At 42.9% G+C, this 17,020-nt stretch overlaps 1 protein-coding gene across 3 annotated transcripts in view; it reads right to left on the bottom strand.

Moving 5' to 3' along the window:
* Positions 1-17,020, bottom strand: part of dlg5a (discs, large homolog 5a (Drosophila)) — a 39,235-nt gene that overhangs the window by 1,685 nt on the left and 20,530 nt on the right. The window contains exons 13-32 of one of the 3 annotated variants that reach the window (XM_085427996.1): positions 16,769-16,944; positions 16,572-16,675; positions 15,005-15,097; positions 13,717-14,778; positions 13,142-13,262; positions 12,885-13,029; positions 12,212-12,312; positions 11,973-12,062; positions 11,225-11,393; positions 9,399-9,561; positions 7,852-7,985; positions 6,840-7,004; positions 6,571-6,754; positions 3,962-4,110; positions 3,076-3,246; positions 1,563-1,753; positions 1,334-1,477; positions 1,007-1,134; positions 707-816; positions 35-144 (exon numbers count right to left, since the gene is read on the bottom strand). In XM_085427996.1, the coding sequence (XP_085284122.1) occupies positions 35-144; positions 707-816; positions 1,007-1,134; positions 1,334-1,477; positions 1,563-1,753; positions 3,076-3,246; positions 3,962-4,110; positions 6,571-6,754; positions 6,840-7,004; positions 7,852-7,985; positions 9,399-9,561; positions 11,225-11,393; positions 11,973-12,062; positions 12,212-12,312; positions 12,885-13,029; positions 13,142-13,262; positions 13,717-14,778; positions 15,005-15,097; positions 16,572-16,675; positions 16,769-16,944 (3,710 nt within the window). Of the gene's footprint in view, positions 1-34; positions 145-706; positions 817-1,006; positions 1,135-1,333; positions 1,478-1,562; positions 1,754-3,075; positions 3,247-3,961; positions 4,111-6,570; positions 6,755-6,839; positions 7,005-7,851; positions 7,986-9,398; positions 9,562-11,224; positions 11,394-11,972; positions 12,063-12,178; positions 12,313-12,884; positions 13,030-13,141; positions 13,263-13,716; positions 14,779-15,004; positions 15,098-16,571; positions 16,676-16,768; positions 16,945-17,020 lie in introns of those variants that run through there. The other 2 variants (XM_085427995.1, XR_014914320.1) reach the window with 2 other exon arrangements.

Raw genomic sequence — 17,020 nt, forward strand, 5'->3', positions numbered from 1 at the left:
GTTTTTTTTAAAGATAACTTGACTGAATACATACCTGTGAAGAATTTGCTGTATTCTTGTTCTATCTTCTGTGCACTTTCAAATTGCTCCTTGGAATGTTTTTGAGACACTTTGTCTCGCAGATAAATCGGATCTTTCTGTTCCCTGTGAGGGAAGGAAAAAAAAAAGTCATTCAGATCACAGTCACACTTAAATGTTTCAGAACACATTTTAAAAAAAAAAAAGAAAAAAAGAAAAAAGAAATCAGGAAGGGGGCAAACACGTATTCGTGGAAAAGTGTACAAAACCATCTTTTCTACTCTTCCATTGTGTCCAATTAAGCTTTTGATAACTCAAAACATTTAATACAAACTGACACTTTCAGGTATTAAAGTCCCAATTTTAAAAATACAACAACAATGTCCAACAAACACCTACAGATATTAAGTGATAAAAGGCATACAGCACTTCAACTTGGGGGGGCGGGAGCCAGGATGTTTCACCAGCTGTTTCGGATTATGCAAGTGTGTGTTGGAGCGTGGTGCTTTTACAGATGCGCCAAAGGGTTCATGGTGGGATAGAGTGTGAAGGCTTATCCTGCTCCATTTATCCATCCATCCATCCATCCATCCATCCATCCATCAGCCACACAGACACACACACAAAAATACCGGGACATCCCCAAGTCATGCTGTCCAAATTTGTTATAAAACAGGTTGATACTTACTTGATCTGCTTGGCGTTTTTGTAGCGGACAAAGACAACAATTGGATAAATGTGAACACTGTGGAGCCTCTCAATGGCGTGCGGGGCGATGTCGAGCAAACAGTGACAGCCCTGCATCAAAAAGACATAAAAATAACGGCAATCATCGACGACCGTTTTCACCATCAGCGATCTTGCCTTTTATTGTCCACTGTCAGAGATCAAAGAGCCACAGCTGTGATAGCTTATCTTGACCAAATGCAGACAGTCGTTTCATCTTGTCCGATAAAATCTGAAGAGAAAGAAAAGCACAGAATAATACCTTATCTGTTATTTCTTTTATAGAAGCAACCGTGGTCACATCAAAATGTCCACTCCTGCGCTTGTAGTCGATGAAGAGGCAATCTTTGACGCCCCGCTCGATGGCTTGCTGGGACGCCTTCATCACCTCTGCAAACGAGACAGAAAAAGTACGAGAGTGAAGATTCCTGCTATGAAAGAAAGTAAACACTGAAATGAGAAACTAAATGCTTGCTAAATTACACCCTAAAGCTTTCCTCCTAAAACGTTAGTTGCAGTTCACTGATGTACATGAGGTATTCATTCTCCAGATTTACAGGTCTGAAACATCTGCACGACATCACCTTACCCAGTACACATCTGCAGAACTTTCCGGGGGATTCTTTCACCAGCATCTCCTTGACAGGGTCTGTGAGAGGCCCGAGGATGAGTACTGGTCGGGGAGAGGTGCACTCCACCTTCTGGACTCGCTGGTATGCCAAGCTCACACAGTCTGAATAAAACAGGACAAGCAGGCCAATCAAAAATGCTGTTCAACTACCACTACTACAACAACACATCTAAGCCTTTGATCGCACCATCAAGGAAGGGGATGGAGTCTGTGCTGATGGTGTCCAAAGCCACCATCTCTTTGCTGTCTTTGGAGCTGCTGCGTTTGTGTTTCTGTTTCCTCCTGAAAAAGGATCTGCGGGCTGCTGCAGAGAGAGTCTTACTGGAGTCTTCCTTCATTTCCGTCACGCTGTGTCTGCGGTAAAACTCTTGGTCCATCCTACACAACAGACACAAAACAAAGTTTTAATGTAAGAGAATCCAAACCAAAGGTCAGTTTGGATTCCTATTGTAGATATTAGACTGCAGTTGAGGAGTTGGTTTCCAAAACAGGATCACCTTTAATCAGAATTTAAATGTTATTGACTAATGTTCCTAATGCCAAGACAAACTAGAAGCATATTGTTTAGCACCACACCTCTGCAGTACGACAAAAATAAGATCTTGCAGTGCAATTTAAAAACAAATGTAAGTGATTTTAAATGTGCTTCCTAAATTGCAGCAGCATGGCAGGGATAATGGTCATAGCTGCTACAAGCTTAAAAATATGTGTAAGAAATGGGAAAAAACAAGCTCAGATTCATGGAGAATTCAAATGGAAGGTTATAATCTGATTTTTCAGAACAATAGAAGTGATGGCAAAAATTTGCCCACATACACGCTACATTGCCAAAACTATTCACTCCTCTGCTTTTACACACATATGAACTCGAGTGATATCCATTCTTAATCCATAGGACTTAATATGATGTTGGGCCACTCTCTGCAGCTGTAACACAAGGCTCAGAAGCTTTTATGGGAGTTTTTAACCGTTCTTCCAGGAGCACATTTGTGAGGTCAGACACTGATGTTGGACGAGAAGGCGGGTTTGCAGTCTCCACCTTAATTCATACTAAAGAAGTTCTGTTGGGTTCCAGTGGCAGCGTGCTGTAATCCACTGCCTCCAACACTTTGCATTGCGCTTGGTGATGTAATGCTTAGATGCAGCTGCTCAGCCATAGAAACCTATTCTATGAAGCTCTCTACACATATTTGTTCTTGACCTAATTTGATGGCCACACAAAGTTCTCAAGATGGTATTTCACCAAAATCACGCAAAAGAGCCCAAGGTCCCGGGTTAATTCCTGAGTATAAATATCTGTTATAATTACCACTGACAGCAGCAACTAAATTAAATGCATTGCAATTAGATGCTTGAAGCTCGACCTTCCAACATATGTGGTTGGATAGAATTTGGGAAATCTGATGGAATGAACGACATCATTTTTCTGGAGATAAAGACCTATTTTTATTTTTTAAACAACAGCGAGACGTTAATACTAAAGTCTGTTAGATTTTAAATATGTGTGTGCATTTTTCCTTCCCTTCATTTATTTTTTCTTTAGATTTTTATTATTATTGAAGAAAAAAGGAAAACTGTCAATATTGTACTCACAACAACTGTAAATGTGACGACAGCAATGTAAATATGAATGGTGATGTACAAATTGTTTATGAATGGTGATGATAGAAATATATTGTGTATTTGCAGTTTCCACCCACATGTACTTGCTGGGGATCTGCCCCCTCTGGATCTGCTGCGCGTTCTCATCTAGCTGCCAGGCCATCCAGGTCCCAAAGATGCCCTTTGGTAAAGACTCATCCACGTACAGGATGTCATCCTTCTTAAAACTGAGGTCCCCCTCGGCCTCCCCCACCCTGTCGTAAAGTGCTCTGGTGGGAGGAAGAGACAAAGATAGATGGGGAGTTATGAAGAACGGAGCAGAACGAAAGGAGCAGAGGAGCATGAAGTTGATAAAGTGAGAAAGGAGGTGAGGAATCACACAAGATAAGTGTGAAGAGAACAAAACGAAGAATCAGTAACACATGAGCAAAAGAAAGAAAGTGTCCATTTCATTTTCAATATAAGCCTTGCTTTCCTCATACTGGAGGTTTGTAAGTCACTCCCGAGCAGCCCGTCTATGACAGCCACAGAAGCTGAGTATATTTACTGCAGATGACATCACAAGCCCACTTGCCTATATGACAAGTGACTGCAGCAGCTGCGGCAACAACGCCCAGACTGACACCCAACAATAAAAGTGACTATTATAGAACTTAATTTTCCATTCATACACCGTGAATCTCTAATGCCCTGGCAAACACTGAGAACTAAAATGGATGTGGTGTTGCATCTGGTGTGTACTGAGATCAGATAACCTAAATCTGTAGCGTGATTAGCTTCGCTGCAGTGATACAGTGGATCTGGGACATAACTGGTTAGATGAGAAAGAGTCCAGCTTGTCCAAAGGCTCTCTCGTGATGGTTCTATATTTAGCAGAAGAAAAAGAGATGAGGCTGCTGTGGGAAAATTAGCGGTCTCTTTTTAGAAACCTGGATCACAAAACTCTTACGTGACCGTATGTTTAAGGCAAGTACAAGCACATACCTAATGTAAAAGCCATCTCCTGAAATATCTTTGACCACGTTGAAGTCATCAGGCCGATGCTGCACCTTTAATGTGACTGTCTCCGCAGGCTTTAACATCTCAACATAAACCTCTTCGGCTGTCTTATTCTTCATATTCACCGAGTTGTACTGAAAGAAAGGAGAATGCGAAAAAAGGGAGGCTTATTTCTCGTTACATCACGAAAATAAAAAGGGCGAAATCTGATGAATGTTTACACTCCTGTAATCATTTCATCGGCATGTGAATGGTGCACAAGCAAACAAGATGCCAGCACTTTCTGGCACTCAAGTTGTAAGAAACATCCATCCATCCATCCATCCATCTTCATCCGCTTTATCCGGGGCCGGGTCGCGGGGGCAGCAGCCTAAGCAAAGAGGCCCAGACCTCCCTCTCCCCAGCCACCTCCTCCAGCTTATCCGGGGGAATACCAAGGCGTTCCCAGGCCAGCCGAGAGATATAATCTCTCCAGCGTGTCCTGGGTCTGCCCCGGGGCCTCCTCCCGGTGGAACATGCCTGGAACACCTCACCCAGGAGGCATCCTTATCAGATGCCCGAACCACCTCAGCTGGCTCCTTTCGATGTGGAGCAGCAGATGCTCTACTCTGAGCCCCTCCCGGATGGCCGAACTTCTCACCCTATCTGTAAGGGAGAGGCCAGCCACCCTTCGGAGGAAGCTCATTTCTGCCGCTTGTATCCGCGATCTCGTTCTTTCGGTCACTACCCACAGCTCGTGGCCATAGGTGAGGGTAGGGACGTAGATCGACCGGTAAATTGAGAGCTTCGCTTTTACACTCAGCTCCCTCTTCACCACGACGGACCGGTGCAGCGTCCGCATTACTGCAGCTGCAGCCCCAATCCGTCTGTCGATCTCCGGCTCCCTTCTCCCATCACTCGCGAACAAGACCCCGAGATACTTGAACTCCTCCACTTGGGGCAGGAACTCATCCCCGACCCGGAGTGGGCACTCCACCCTTTTCCGGCTGAGAACCATGGCCTCAGATTTGGAGGTGCTGATCCTCATTCCCGCTGCTTCACACTCGGCTGCGAACCGTTCCAGTGCGAGCTGGAGGGCCTCACCCGATGAAGCCAACAGAACCACATCATCTGCAAAAATCAGAGATGAGATTCTGAGGCCACCAAAGCGAAAGCCCTCCGCCACTTGGCTGCGCCTAGAAATCCTGTCCATAAAAATTATGAACAGAACCGGAGACAAAGGGCAGCCCTGGCGGAGCCCATCACCCACCGGGAACGAGTCCGACTTATTGCCGGCAATGCGAACCAAGCTCTTGCAACGGTTGTATAGGGATCGAATGGCCCGTAGCAATGGGCCAGACACCCCATACTCCCGCAACACCTCCCACAGGACACCCCGAGGGACACGGTCGAATGCCTTCTCCAAGTCCACAAAACACATGTAGACTGGTTGGGCAAACTCCCATGCACCCTCAAGTATCCTGGAGAGGATAAAGAGCTGGTCCAGTGTTCCGCGACCAGGACGAAAACCACATTGTTCCTCCTGTATCTGAGGTTCAACTAGCGGACGAACTCTCCTTTCCAGCACCCTGGCATAGACTTTCCCAGGGAGGCTGAGGAGTGTGATCCCCTGTAGTTGGAACACACTCTCCGGTCCCCCTTCTTAAAGATGGGGACCACCACCCCCTATTGTTTTAAGAAACAATAGCACAAAAAGTTACAAGACACAGCAAAACAACAAATTAGTATTGTGGCTGGTATTACACCTAAATATTTTTACCGTTTATCTATAGGAAACAAGGACACATCTTTATGTTTGAAAATGCTGTTTCAGGTATGATTTCATTTGGATGATCAGTTCTCTCATATCTTGAATGAAAGTTTTGCATGACACTTTCACAACCACAAACCACCTGAACGGCAGGCAATTACGGTAAATTGCAGCCATGCTGCTATGATCAGATTATCAAACTGTGGGAAATGTGCAGGAAAAAAAACAAACAAAACCACTACAAAAAGAGCATATAAACCCAATTCCCAAAAAAGTCCCTGTGTAAAATGTTAATAAAAACAGAATGCAACGGTTTGCAAATCTCATGCACCCATATTTTTTTTTCTCCACAATAGAATACAATGAATTTGATGGCATCAGCATGTCTAAAAGAGGTTGGGACATGGGCAACAATAGTAAGTGGAACTAAACAGAAACAGCTGGAGGACCATTTTGCAGACAATTACATTTAATTGCCAACATGACTGGGTTTGCACACCTATAGGCAGTTAGCAAACTTGTCCTGCTCAGACATGTAGTGTATAGTTGGTAGTTGGGTTTATCGAGGTCAGATCACATGTCTCCTCTCAAGACAGTAACATCACGTGTCTGTCTTAGTGAGGCGTTTAGGGAAACACTGCATCTACAGAACAAAACATGAATGAGGCTTTTACTAGTTACTAATACAATATTCATGCAAAAATGACAAATTTAAAATGACTGATCTTTCCAGTTACCCATCCGACTGAATATGAATATACTGTATGAAATCTATCCAGGTCCATTATAAAATTCCATGTGTCTGTTTGTGAATGTGGGGTAGGGTTACAGTATATGTCCCTACCTCCAGGATGAGGTCCCCAGGAAGCAGCCCATCGGGACCTCGAGCTGGACTGTCCTCATCCAGACTCTCTATGTAGACACCCCTCAGGTTTCCTCCACAGAGTGTGACCCCTACTTCCACCCCAGGCCTGCGTACTGTTACGAGCCGCGGCTCACCCGCTTTCCTGCCCCCCTCAGACGGCATCCTGGAGGGCAACAAGAGTCAGTTACAGAGATAATGAAGTGTAATTGTGTGTGTAATTGTCTTCCCATCTTTGCCTACATGTGTACCTGATAAAATTGTGAGGGCTGGTAGTGGGCGTAGTCTGCTTGGAGGAGGGAGTGAGTGTGCCCTCGTCCTGTTCACTGAGTGTATCGATGGTGGAGTGATTGTCAGGTGTAGCGGTCCCACTGCCCTGCGGAGTTGGCTGAGTACTGACCGGCTCCAGACGGGAGCTGCAGTGCAAAATAGGTTACACTGATTGCATTAAAAAGGGAGTTATGATTGATGCGCTTCATAAATGTCACAAATGTTTTATTTGACCTGAACGTATTCTGTAGCCAATCCAAGTATCAAAAAAGTCCAAATTTAGATTAACACCAGCTTTTATTGGACCCAGTGCAAACTGGCCAAGTGCATTAATTTTAATTAGAGTGACTCAGACTTTGTAACTTTGTTCCTTGCTTTATATTGTGCGTTTTCTCTCGTTAAGAACTGGTGAAAGATCACAAGAATTTAAATAATAGAAAAGCATCAGGCTAACAGATGAATCATTTTAGGTATTAGTATTTTTTTGCTATATTCTGCATATGTGGAGATGCTTTAAAGCTGACCTATTACAATTTAAAAAAAAAAAAAAGAATAGAAGGGCAATATGAACCCCGAGCTTTTAGCTTGTACCTACACTGGCTTCATTATTTGAAACTTCATTATATACATGGCAGAATATAAGGAAAAGCATAATAGGTCCACTTTAATGTGTCAGGATCTTATTAAAAAAAAAAAAAGATACAGTCAATGCTGAAATGAGCCTAAAACCTTTTGTGTTGGTCTGACTCTGTGCACATTTCTAATATTTAAAGACAAACAGCTACAAAGTTAATCTTTTCACCTGGGTGATCAAGTGCTGTTTCAGATATTACTTTATGTATACTCAGCTAGAAAAGTGCAAGTCAATAAGATGTAACACCTGGCCTCACTGCCACAGTGTATTTAAAATGCAGCTGGAACCGATTTAAAAATTAGCCAAATGAAACAGCTGAGATTCCGATAAAAACTAACCCTACACTAACGCCACATTACCTCGAGCGAGAGTGGTTGCCCAGCTGGTACATGTGTGGGTTGTACTGTGCCATAATGGTGATGGTGTCGCACTGCTGGCCAATGATGAGACGAGCTTGCTGCTCAGTAGCGTTCCGCAAGTTGATGCCATTGTACTGATAAAGTGAGAAAAGTGTGATTAGGACAGGGAATGAAGGAAGACACGGGAATATATTCTATTATCAGTCTATTAAATGCTTTAAGTCACGGATGTCAAACTCATTCTAAATTGTGGGCCACATATAGCTTTGATGTGAAGTGGGGAGGACAAGTGAAACGAAGAAAAAGAAGTACCTCTGTTTATCTACATGATAAAGAAATGTTGCTGTAGAATTATTTTTTACAATTTAAGAATCAATACGTAAAATTACAGACAAATTTCTAGAGTAGACAGAAAAGTTCACTAACATTAAAAAAAATTATTTAATTTGCTTATATATTAGTTAATTACTTTGTGTTGTATAAATGAGAATGGGGGGGGGGGGGGTGTCTTTATCACTAGGAACTGCTATAAAACCTATGAAAATACAGTTAAAAGTCCAAAATTTAGATGCAAGATGCCTTCCTTTACTTGTTCCAAAGCCATCCAGTGGGCCAGATTGGAATCTTTGCCTGGCCGATTCTGGCCTCCAAGCCTTATGTTTGACACCTATGCTTTCAGTTATTTGCAGCAATTGGTGAAGAAAGTAGTTATGAGTTATGAGAGCTGACTAGTCATTAAAAAGGAAGAGTGTACATATGCATGAATGTAGAGCTGAATGCATGCACCTCAGCCCTTAAAATACATTATAATAGTCAGAGCTCCAGATCAAGGAGGCATCTGCTTTCATTTTTACTGAGCTTCAACAACTAATAATAAATATATCGGTGACATATCTATTAATATCTTGCTTCGAAACAGATATGCTTAAAAAAAGAAGAAGAAAAAAAAGATATTTTTTGGACTCACTCATATGCTGTTGCATGCCTGTAAAAATGTGAAGAGGGCACGTTACACTGGAGCAGCCCAGACGCTGTGGCTCTTACTTAAAGGGAAGCGACAAGCCGAAGCACTGTTAAAGGCTCCACTACTTTATGTGATGGTGAAATAAATCAAAAGTATGGAACACGCAGCTAAATTTCTGCAAACGCAGTGGGGGTATATTTCTTCACTTCAAAAACATTCCTACTAAGTGTTTCTCTTTTTTACTACCTAAACTGTGCATCATCTACAGCTACAGTAAACTCACAATTGATGTGACAGCTTGTGCAGTTATTTTACTTGTGTAGAGGGAAAAAAGAAAAAGGCATTTCAGCAAGTATTAAAATACTGGGAACAGCTTCAGCACTAATGAATACAGTCCTCCAGGAAGTGAAGCCAAACAGAATAAATGTATGGTAGGCAGCAAAATGACTGTGCCTTTGAAGACTGAATATATTTGTGGCATCTGTATTACTGTGTTTCTATTTTGCAGGCATCTGCCAGTAAACTCTTATTTATGTTGCTTGAAGGTATGTAACCTTTTTGACCAACAGTAGGTTGTTCATACCTCCAGTAATTGGTCTCCATACTCCAGTCCTGCCTGGTGGGCGATGCTACCTCCAGTGACTTTAGACACAAAGATTCCTCCGTTCTCCCCACTGACAATGGAGATGCCCAGAGGCTCTGCACCTTTGTGCACAATGACATTGCGGGGTTCCTCCAGGTATGGCCTAATGGGGGAAAAGAGGAAAAAAATATATATACATGAATGAACAGAATCACATAAATGCAGTTATAAGTAGGTCACCACACAGGAGTACAAGGTAGTGAGGGTAATATGTTTCCTTACAGATCTGGGGAGTTACTTCCTGACTGGGCTTTTCCTTAAGTTACACAAAATTACATCTGGTTCAAATTCTAAATAAGTTATGAATAAAAAGCTTATCTTCAAATTTAAGAATATTTAACACCAAGCTTCAATACCACCCCCCACCCACAGGTATGTAGTGGATCATCTCTGCAGAGTGCCACATTGTGACCGTCCTATAGAAGAAACCGCAGCTTTACAGAGACAATGTGCACAAAAGTGAAATCACAGCCATGTGAAATCCTTTCACATGAAGAAGATTTGCATGAATTTTGTGGGTCTTCATAACAAGGTGGCTTTGGATATGGGTTACAGTTTCATGTAGGTAGATAAGAGGGAGTGGATTAGCAGCCAGAGACCAGGGTAAAGAGAGTGGTGCGGTACAAAAACAAACAAAAAGATCATGATCTAGAAGCTTGAGGCTGAATAATAATGATACCAGTGCATAACATACATACTGCAGACTAAAGGGTGACTTGGCTTAAAAACCAGCAGTGCACACATGCATAGTGACTATGGTGTTATCATAGAGCACGGATGCTACATGCACCCTGCTAGATTCAAATGGCTTTCTGACATGGAGAGAGATATGGGCGGGGCACATAAACAACACCAAACCTTTGAAGTTGAAAGTGTATCTAATCAAGAGTTCTGTGTCCTCAGGCACAAATCACACTGCTGCATGCAAACAACCATCTGTCTCAGAATTACACAATTTTTTTAACCCACCCCAAGAAAAGTATAAAAAAAATAAATAAATAAAAACCTCTTTTTGCATTCCATATAGTCCACATAAACCTCACAAGCCTTTCTGGTCCTCCTTTTTCTCTATCCAACTATTACATGTTGACAACATGGGCTGGGGAGAAGGCTGGGGGAAGGGGGGGGGGGGGGGGCATATCCTTGTTTGTATCACTGTGAGAAGGAACAAACCTGAGGCTCCTGAGAGAGGAGAACCTCGGCCTTGCAGCCAGAGGAATCCTTAGAAAAGAGCGATTACGGTAAAGAGATCTGGAAGTGGAGGGTTGCAGAGAGGCAAGAGGAAGATAAAGAGGAAAATGGAAGACAGATATCATACAGAGATAGTAACATGTAAAAGAGTGGTGTTGGTTATAAAATATGTGGCAGGAAAGTTAAAAGATAGAAGATTCCAACAAAACATTAAAAAAAACTGCTTTTTTGAAAAACAGCAAACCATATTACCATATGGAGTTTTAATAGGATTTCAATCTGAATTTCAATGGGGGGATTGCACAACTGACCATGATGGACCTGTTGCCTAGCAACACCTTTTGAAATAGCCTAGGAGGATCCTTGAGGGCAGACACAGGCTATATAGTACCAGCTTCTAATCATCATTCAGCCAACAACTACACCATTCGGAGGGAAATTTTTGCAGCATCTCAGTCCGATAGCAGACGCTGCAAAAAAATCTCTCAACAAGATGGTCACACACAGTTAGCATCTTCTATGTTCCCTTTAATTTAATTTTCTTTTTAATGTGGGAATAGTTCTCTACATCATACCTGTCTTTCCTGCGCTCCCCTATTGGCACAGGGCTGACTGAGATCCGAGGTAAAGTAGAAATGGATCCTTGTGATTGGCTGCTGGCAAATGAGGAAGTCTCCAGATTGAGTGGTGATTGTGGAGGCGTGATGAGGCTGGGACTGCTACACTCGGAATGCGAGAGGGAGCCTGGGTTTAGGTAAAGAGGAGCAGAAAAGAATAAGGACATTCCTAAAATACACACTGAAATATGAAAACTTCAACTTCATAACATTTTCCCTCCCAGAAAAGATCATTAAAAACCTAAATTTTCTCCTCAAATCTTAATTTTTTTATTTTTTATTTGCCTCATGCAAATGTTAGTTTGACATTTTGAATCAGAAGAAAAATTATTCTAGCAACCTGAGGAGTGTTTGGATTAATCACTTAGATCTAGATGTTATTCTTGTGTCTTAACACAATTTGACTACTGATCCACATGAACCCAGAGGTGATAAGCAAACCACTTACTGGTTTGCTTATCACAAACTGGTAAAGATTTTTCTGCTTAGGCAGTTTAACCTTAGTTTAAACCTCTATAAAAAAAACACTGAACTAACCAAGCTCAACAATAGTAAAGCAGACATTGAAAAAAATACAAACAAACAAAATAAATAAAATAAAAAGTCTGGAATTCTGCCCCCTCAGAGTTTGATCTGAGAGACTTCAATAGTCATATTTTAACAATCATTTGATGTGTTGACTGTATTTTACCAGCAGGCACAGTACCTCTGTCTGAGCCCAGCATGGAGCGCGGGTAGCGGGGAGTAGAGGGGATTTTGATCCTCTCTGTGCGGTAGTGAACATTATTGGAAGAACCTGTCAGAAGCATGAGAAGGATAAGACACAAAAATGAATGCAAATAGAAAAAGTGGTGTTGAGCTTTGGGACTGCTGGTGTGTGCATGTGCGTGCGTGCGTGCGTGTCAGACTGACCGAGCCGTGCACTGGATGGCAGTGAGTTTGTACCGTGTGAAGCTCTGCTGCTGCGTGATGATGAGGATTCGGAGAAGTCATTTGAGCGTTTCTGCTGGCTCAGGTCCAGGCTCAGACGACCCTGGTGTTGTGGGCTGCACAGGGAAAGAAAACAAGCTTTGAGACCATCATAACTGAACACAGATTCTTTTTTAATTATTTAGGCTGATTTTTACAAATTTACTCAGACCTGTAGACTAAAGAACTCTGTTCCCCACTGCCTTTAAAGTTCTAACACTTGACAGGAGTTTATTACCTTTTGGACTACTTCAGTTTTGCAGACACACAAGTGCACACTCAATGTTATATCATATGTATAAATCTTATTATTTCTACTGTATTTCTAATGTTTTTAATAATAGAATAATTGATAAACTATTTATTTAGTTTATGTGTTTGTTTTTTTGTACAGAGAAGCATGTTTTTTTACTGTATATGACAAAACTTTGAAAACTGTGTGAGTGGCTGGGCTAAATTGCAACATCTCGATATTAAGGCAAAGCAACAGCAGGTATGTAAAATAACTGTCAGTTTGCCTTGGGGAACTGGATAATTTTAAATCATTAGTCATTACAAAACACTAAACTTCCAGTTAAAGTAGCCTGAAGATAAACCGTCAGTTTTAAAGCTGGGTTCAAGGAAACTGTGGGCATTTAAAGGCTATAACCTGGTGTGGGTGTGCTGGTGGCATATCTGGGATGCGACAGATGGACAGTTGCTGGTATGAACACGGTGACTGCGCACAGTGTACACTGGATTCCTCATCACGGCCGTCACAGCGGGGCAAGGTGACAGTCCACGGTGGGTGGAATCTGCCAATTACACACATTCACACACACACGACCATTTTATAGACGCTGGAATCTGTGATTATCCTGAGAGCACATAGGGACCGACCTATGCTTCAGCAGTCTGCAAACTTACTCGGAGGTAGGGATCCACCGTAGACTGTGGGGACAAAGCCGACACTGTGTCTATGAGAGCGGCTGGGGGAGGAACGCAGCATGTCCCTGGGCTCTGGTGAATGCTCATCATTAGAGTAGCTCTGTGATTAATGACAGTTAAAAATTAAACAGTGGGGCAAGTACCATATGGCAAGAATGACAACCTGAACATCTCCTAACACTGAAAATAACATTTATCCTTAATGCATTCTCCAGGTATGGTATTTGAGCACTCGATTCTGACTCAGCTTGTGCACGGGGTGCAAGGCATCAATCACTCCGACAGACTGGCAAGAGGCAAATCCCAGAGGCTTTACTCTGTCTGGGCTGTAAATTCTATTATAAAATGGAAGCTTTGGCCCACCGGGATGATTTGAAAGGTCCCATTTTGAATTTTCCCTCAAATACATCATATTCTCTGCATTACAGAGGCTTCTAATCAAAACTACCCCAGTTTGACTGAGGGTGAAAGCAAAATAATATTTTATGGGAAAAGCAAAAACAAATGTGACTCAAACTAAATGCACTTTTGCACCTCTGAGCCCCTCAACTCACTTGGAAGGTGGGAAGAGTAATGGTCTGAGGGGTCATCCTACGTCGAAGGGCAGGGGCAGATTTAGGGCGCGGCCTCTTCACCTCTGGCTCCTCCCCTCTGGTACGACCAATGTCCTCATCACAAGACTTCCGTGAGGTGAGGACCTTGCCTTCCACAAAATAGTGGTTTCCGTTCCTGTCCCTTTCTCGCTCACTCCTGTCTCTGCACTCGCCTGCTGCCATGGAGATGGCAGCCTCTCCCTTGCCGTCAGAGGTGATTGTGCAGTCAGAGGCAGAGCTGCTTTGATGTTTGTGTTTGAATTTGAAGGAGTCGCTGCGAGTGGGTGGGGTTGGGGGAGTTGGGGTAGGGGTTGATGAGGAGGAGAGGGACTCTGTCTTTGAAGGTTGTGGAGAGTGAGAAGCTGCTGCAGCAGCAGCAGCCACTGCTGCAGTCTGATTGGCTGCCATGTACTCCATCTTAGTGGAAGGTGTTTCAGGGCGTTTGAAAGTGTCTGGGTCAAAGATGGACTTCCTCTGCTTGGGTGATTTGTAGATGGAGAGTTGGGTGGCTGCAGAGACTGGACTAGTGTCTCTAGTATCTGGAGCGACCGACATACTTCCCACTATCATTTTTGGCCATGTGCCGCCACTGTGCTTCTTCTCCATGGCTGCATCCATGGTGATGCAGTCTGCAGGTGAAACTGGTTCAAAGGGCAAAGAGGAAGGCGCTTTCGTGTAGGGACAGCACTCTTGGAAAGCACTGGGCCCATACCGGCCATTTCCCAACTCTGAAGATGGCCGAAGGCTGGTGGCATGGAGGGATCCTGTGGAGAAGGGCCTGCTGATGTCACCATACATGTCATCAGATTCACCTCTGACCTTTCTCCTCTCCCCAGAAATGCTGCCTGTGCTAGCGCTTCCAACATCTGGGCAGAAAATGTCCGTCTGTGTCGAGCTGTTATGTTTGAGATTCCGACTGTTCCGGGAGTGAATCTCCGACAGGTGAATGCGCCCGTTTGACTTCTCTGATGACTCGCGCAGACTCTCAAAAATGTTCTGGCCTGATGTGCTGTGAGGGAAAAACTGTAGAGAGAGCAATGGAAGCGATTAACCACACCTGATAAACATACTTTCGTTTTTTAAAAGAATACACTGACAAACAAAATGAGTCCGTTTTCTCAGTTCTCACAAACCACACTGTTGAATTTGTAAACCTGCTATGTAGGACGGACAGCAGTAGAAAGGAAATCTTTTAAAAACTTTCAGTCAGGCTCTCAGAGTTCACAGAGTGAGATGAATACTGGCCCACCTTCATAAGAGAGAGGCTGAGAGAGTCCCTGCAGCTACGCAGCAAAGCCTCACACTCTGTCACAGACTTGTTATCCAGAGCGATTCCGTTTATCTGCAGAATGGGGAAAAACACTGGAAATAAAAGCAGGTCCTTCAACACAAAAGCAATGCACACTTGTCTTTCCTGATATTCCCCCGATGCATTTGTACATCTTGGGTAGCAGTATCACTATAACAGATACACATCTACAAACACATACAGGTGACAAATCTCCTAAACATGAGATTCCCAGGCTCCGAGATGTGTCATATGCTACTGCGGTGGGAAAACCACAAGAAATCTAGGCCAATACATTTCAGTCTCAACAACCCCTCACACTGCAGTCTGCACATTCCTTTAGAACAGACGTGACCTGAGGATTCTCCAAAACACAAACAAGGTCAAAGATACTGAAGAGCAAACTACGTACTTTATTACAGCTGAGATTTAACATAAATTATGTCCTGAAAGAACATCATGCCTGAACCTAGAACAAGCAGGGGAAAGAAACCTTCACTTCTGATCTTTAGGGTTCAGTAGCGGGCATTCATTTGCATTTTGTACTTATTTCACCTCCAGTTCAGCACGCTGTTCTCTTTTTTTGCAAATGCAACTATGCATTTATTAAGTCATGCTAAAGAGATTATATAAAAAGGGAGACAAGGTAGTCAAATCTATATGGGAATTCTGTAACATCAAAGTTGCTCATGGCCACAAAGAGCCAAAGAATCACCAAGGTGAGAAACATGAGCCAATCGTGTTGTAACGGACCACTTTCATGCATATTTCTGGATGTCAGTGGGGCAATTTGAACTCTTGTTAGAAGAGTTGGGAACACATCTGAGGAGGCAGAGAAATAATTTCAGAGAGCCGATTGTCCCGGAGCGGTGACTTGCTCTGTGTCTGAAGTAAAATTGTGTTATTAAAGTGCTAGACTTGTTGCCAAATAGAGTGGTCTGATTGGTCAGATCTGTATATTCGGATTCAAAAATTTAAAAATCATACTGCAGATTTATCTAGTTATACGACATGGTCAAAGTGAAGAGGTGCATTAAGAAAATATTTTTAACCCACTAAATATTTGCGCAGATTTTACGTGCGTTAAGTCCTTTAAAGGTGATGCACATGTTTCATGATTCTAAACAAACCAGGGACCTAAGAATTCTGCTGCTGCTGGAAGATTAGCACTAAATACAAGGCCGCGTTTCCATCTCCTTTAAAAAGAAGGATTTCTGACACGTCTCTCTTCAGTTCCCCTCTGGGGTGAGTATACTGCAGCTATGTGCTTGGAGACAGCTCCACCTACCACTGCAGAGCTCCAAGATTTTGAGGATTTAATCAGAAGAGGAGACTTCCCTCCTTCCACTTCACACCCTCAGCCAAATCCCACCTTATCTACTTTTGGAGTGTGGATACTGAAATGGATCAAGGGCTGGATTAGAAACCCAAAGAAACCTCTGTGAACTGCAGTGTGCCAGACATACAGGAAGAGAGTATCAAAAAAAAATAGAGAGAGGGGATTTCATAGAAGCTGAAACTAACTCACAGCAATGAGTCTGTCTCCAACTGTGAGAGAGCCCTCCCTCGCTGCTGGACTTCCCTGGACAATGGCAGTGACAAACACTCCACTTTCCAGACCAATGCCACTGTCTAAGATACAAAAGACAAAAAGAGGTTGATGAACAAGGAAAATGCAGACATCTATATAAATATTTCAATCCATTTATAGAGACAGTATTATACCTTTGTGTCCCATAAGGTTTATATGGACAGGAGTGACCAGCCTTCCTCCTAGAGACTTCCTCCTTCGTACCACCATATTGATCAGTCCTCCGCCATTAAGAACAGCCTTCACCACCTGCTTCCTGTCCTTATTGGTCAGGTCGATGTCATTAATCTTCAATAGCCAATCATTCACTCTAAAAAACATGAGAGAACAAAGGGTGAGGTATTTAATAAAGCATTAATAAAGCCACATAAACAGATCTTTTCTTG

This window comes from Rhamphochromis longiceps, linkage group LG13 (genome assembly GCF_057381845.1).
Source record: "Rhamphochromis longiceps isolate RC_006_pf linkage group LG13, R_longiceps_female_GT1.1, whole genome shotgun sequence".
Lineage (NCBI taxonomy): Eukaryota > Metazoa > Chordata > Actinopteri > Cichliformes > Cichlidae > Rhamphochromis > Rhamphochromis longiceps.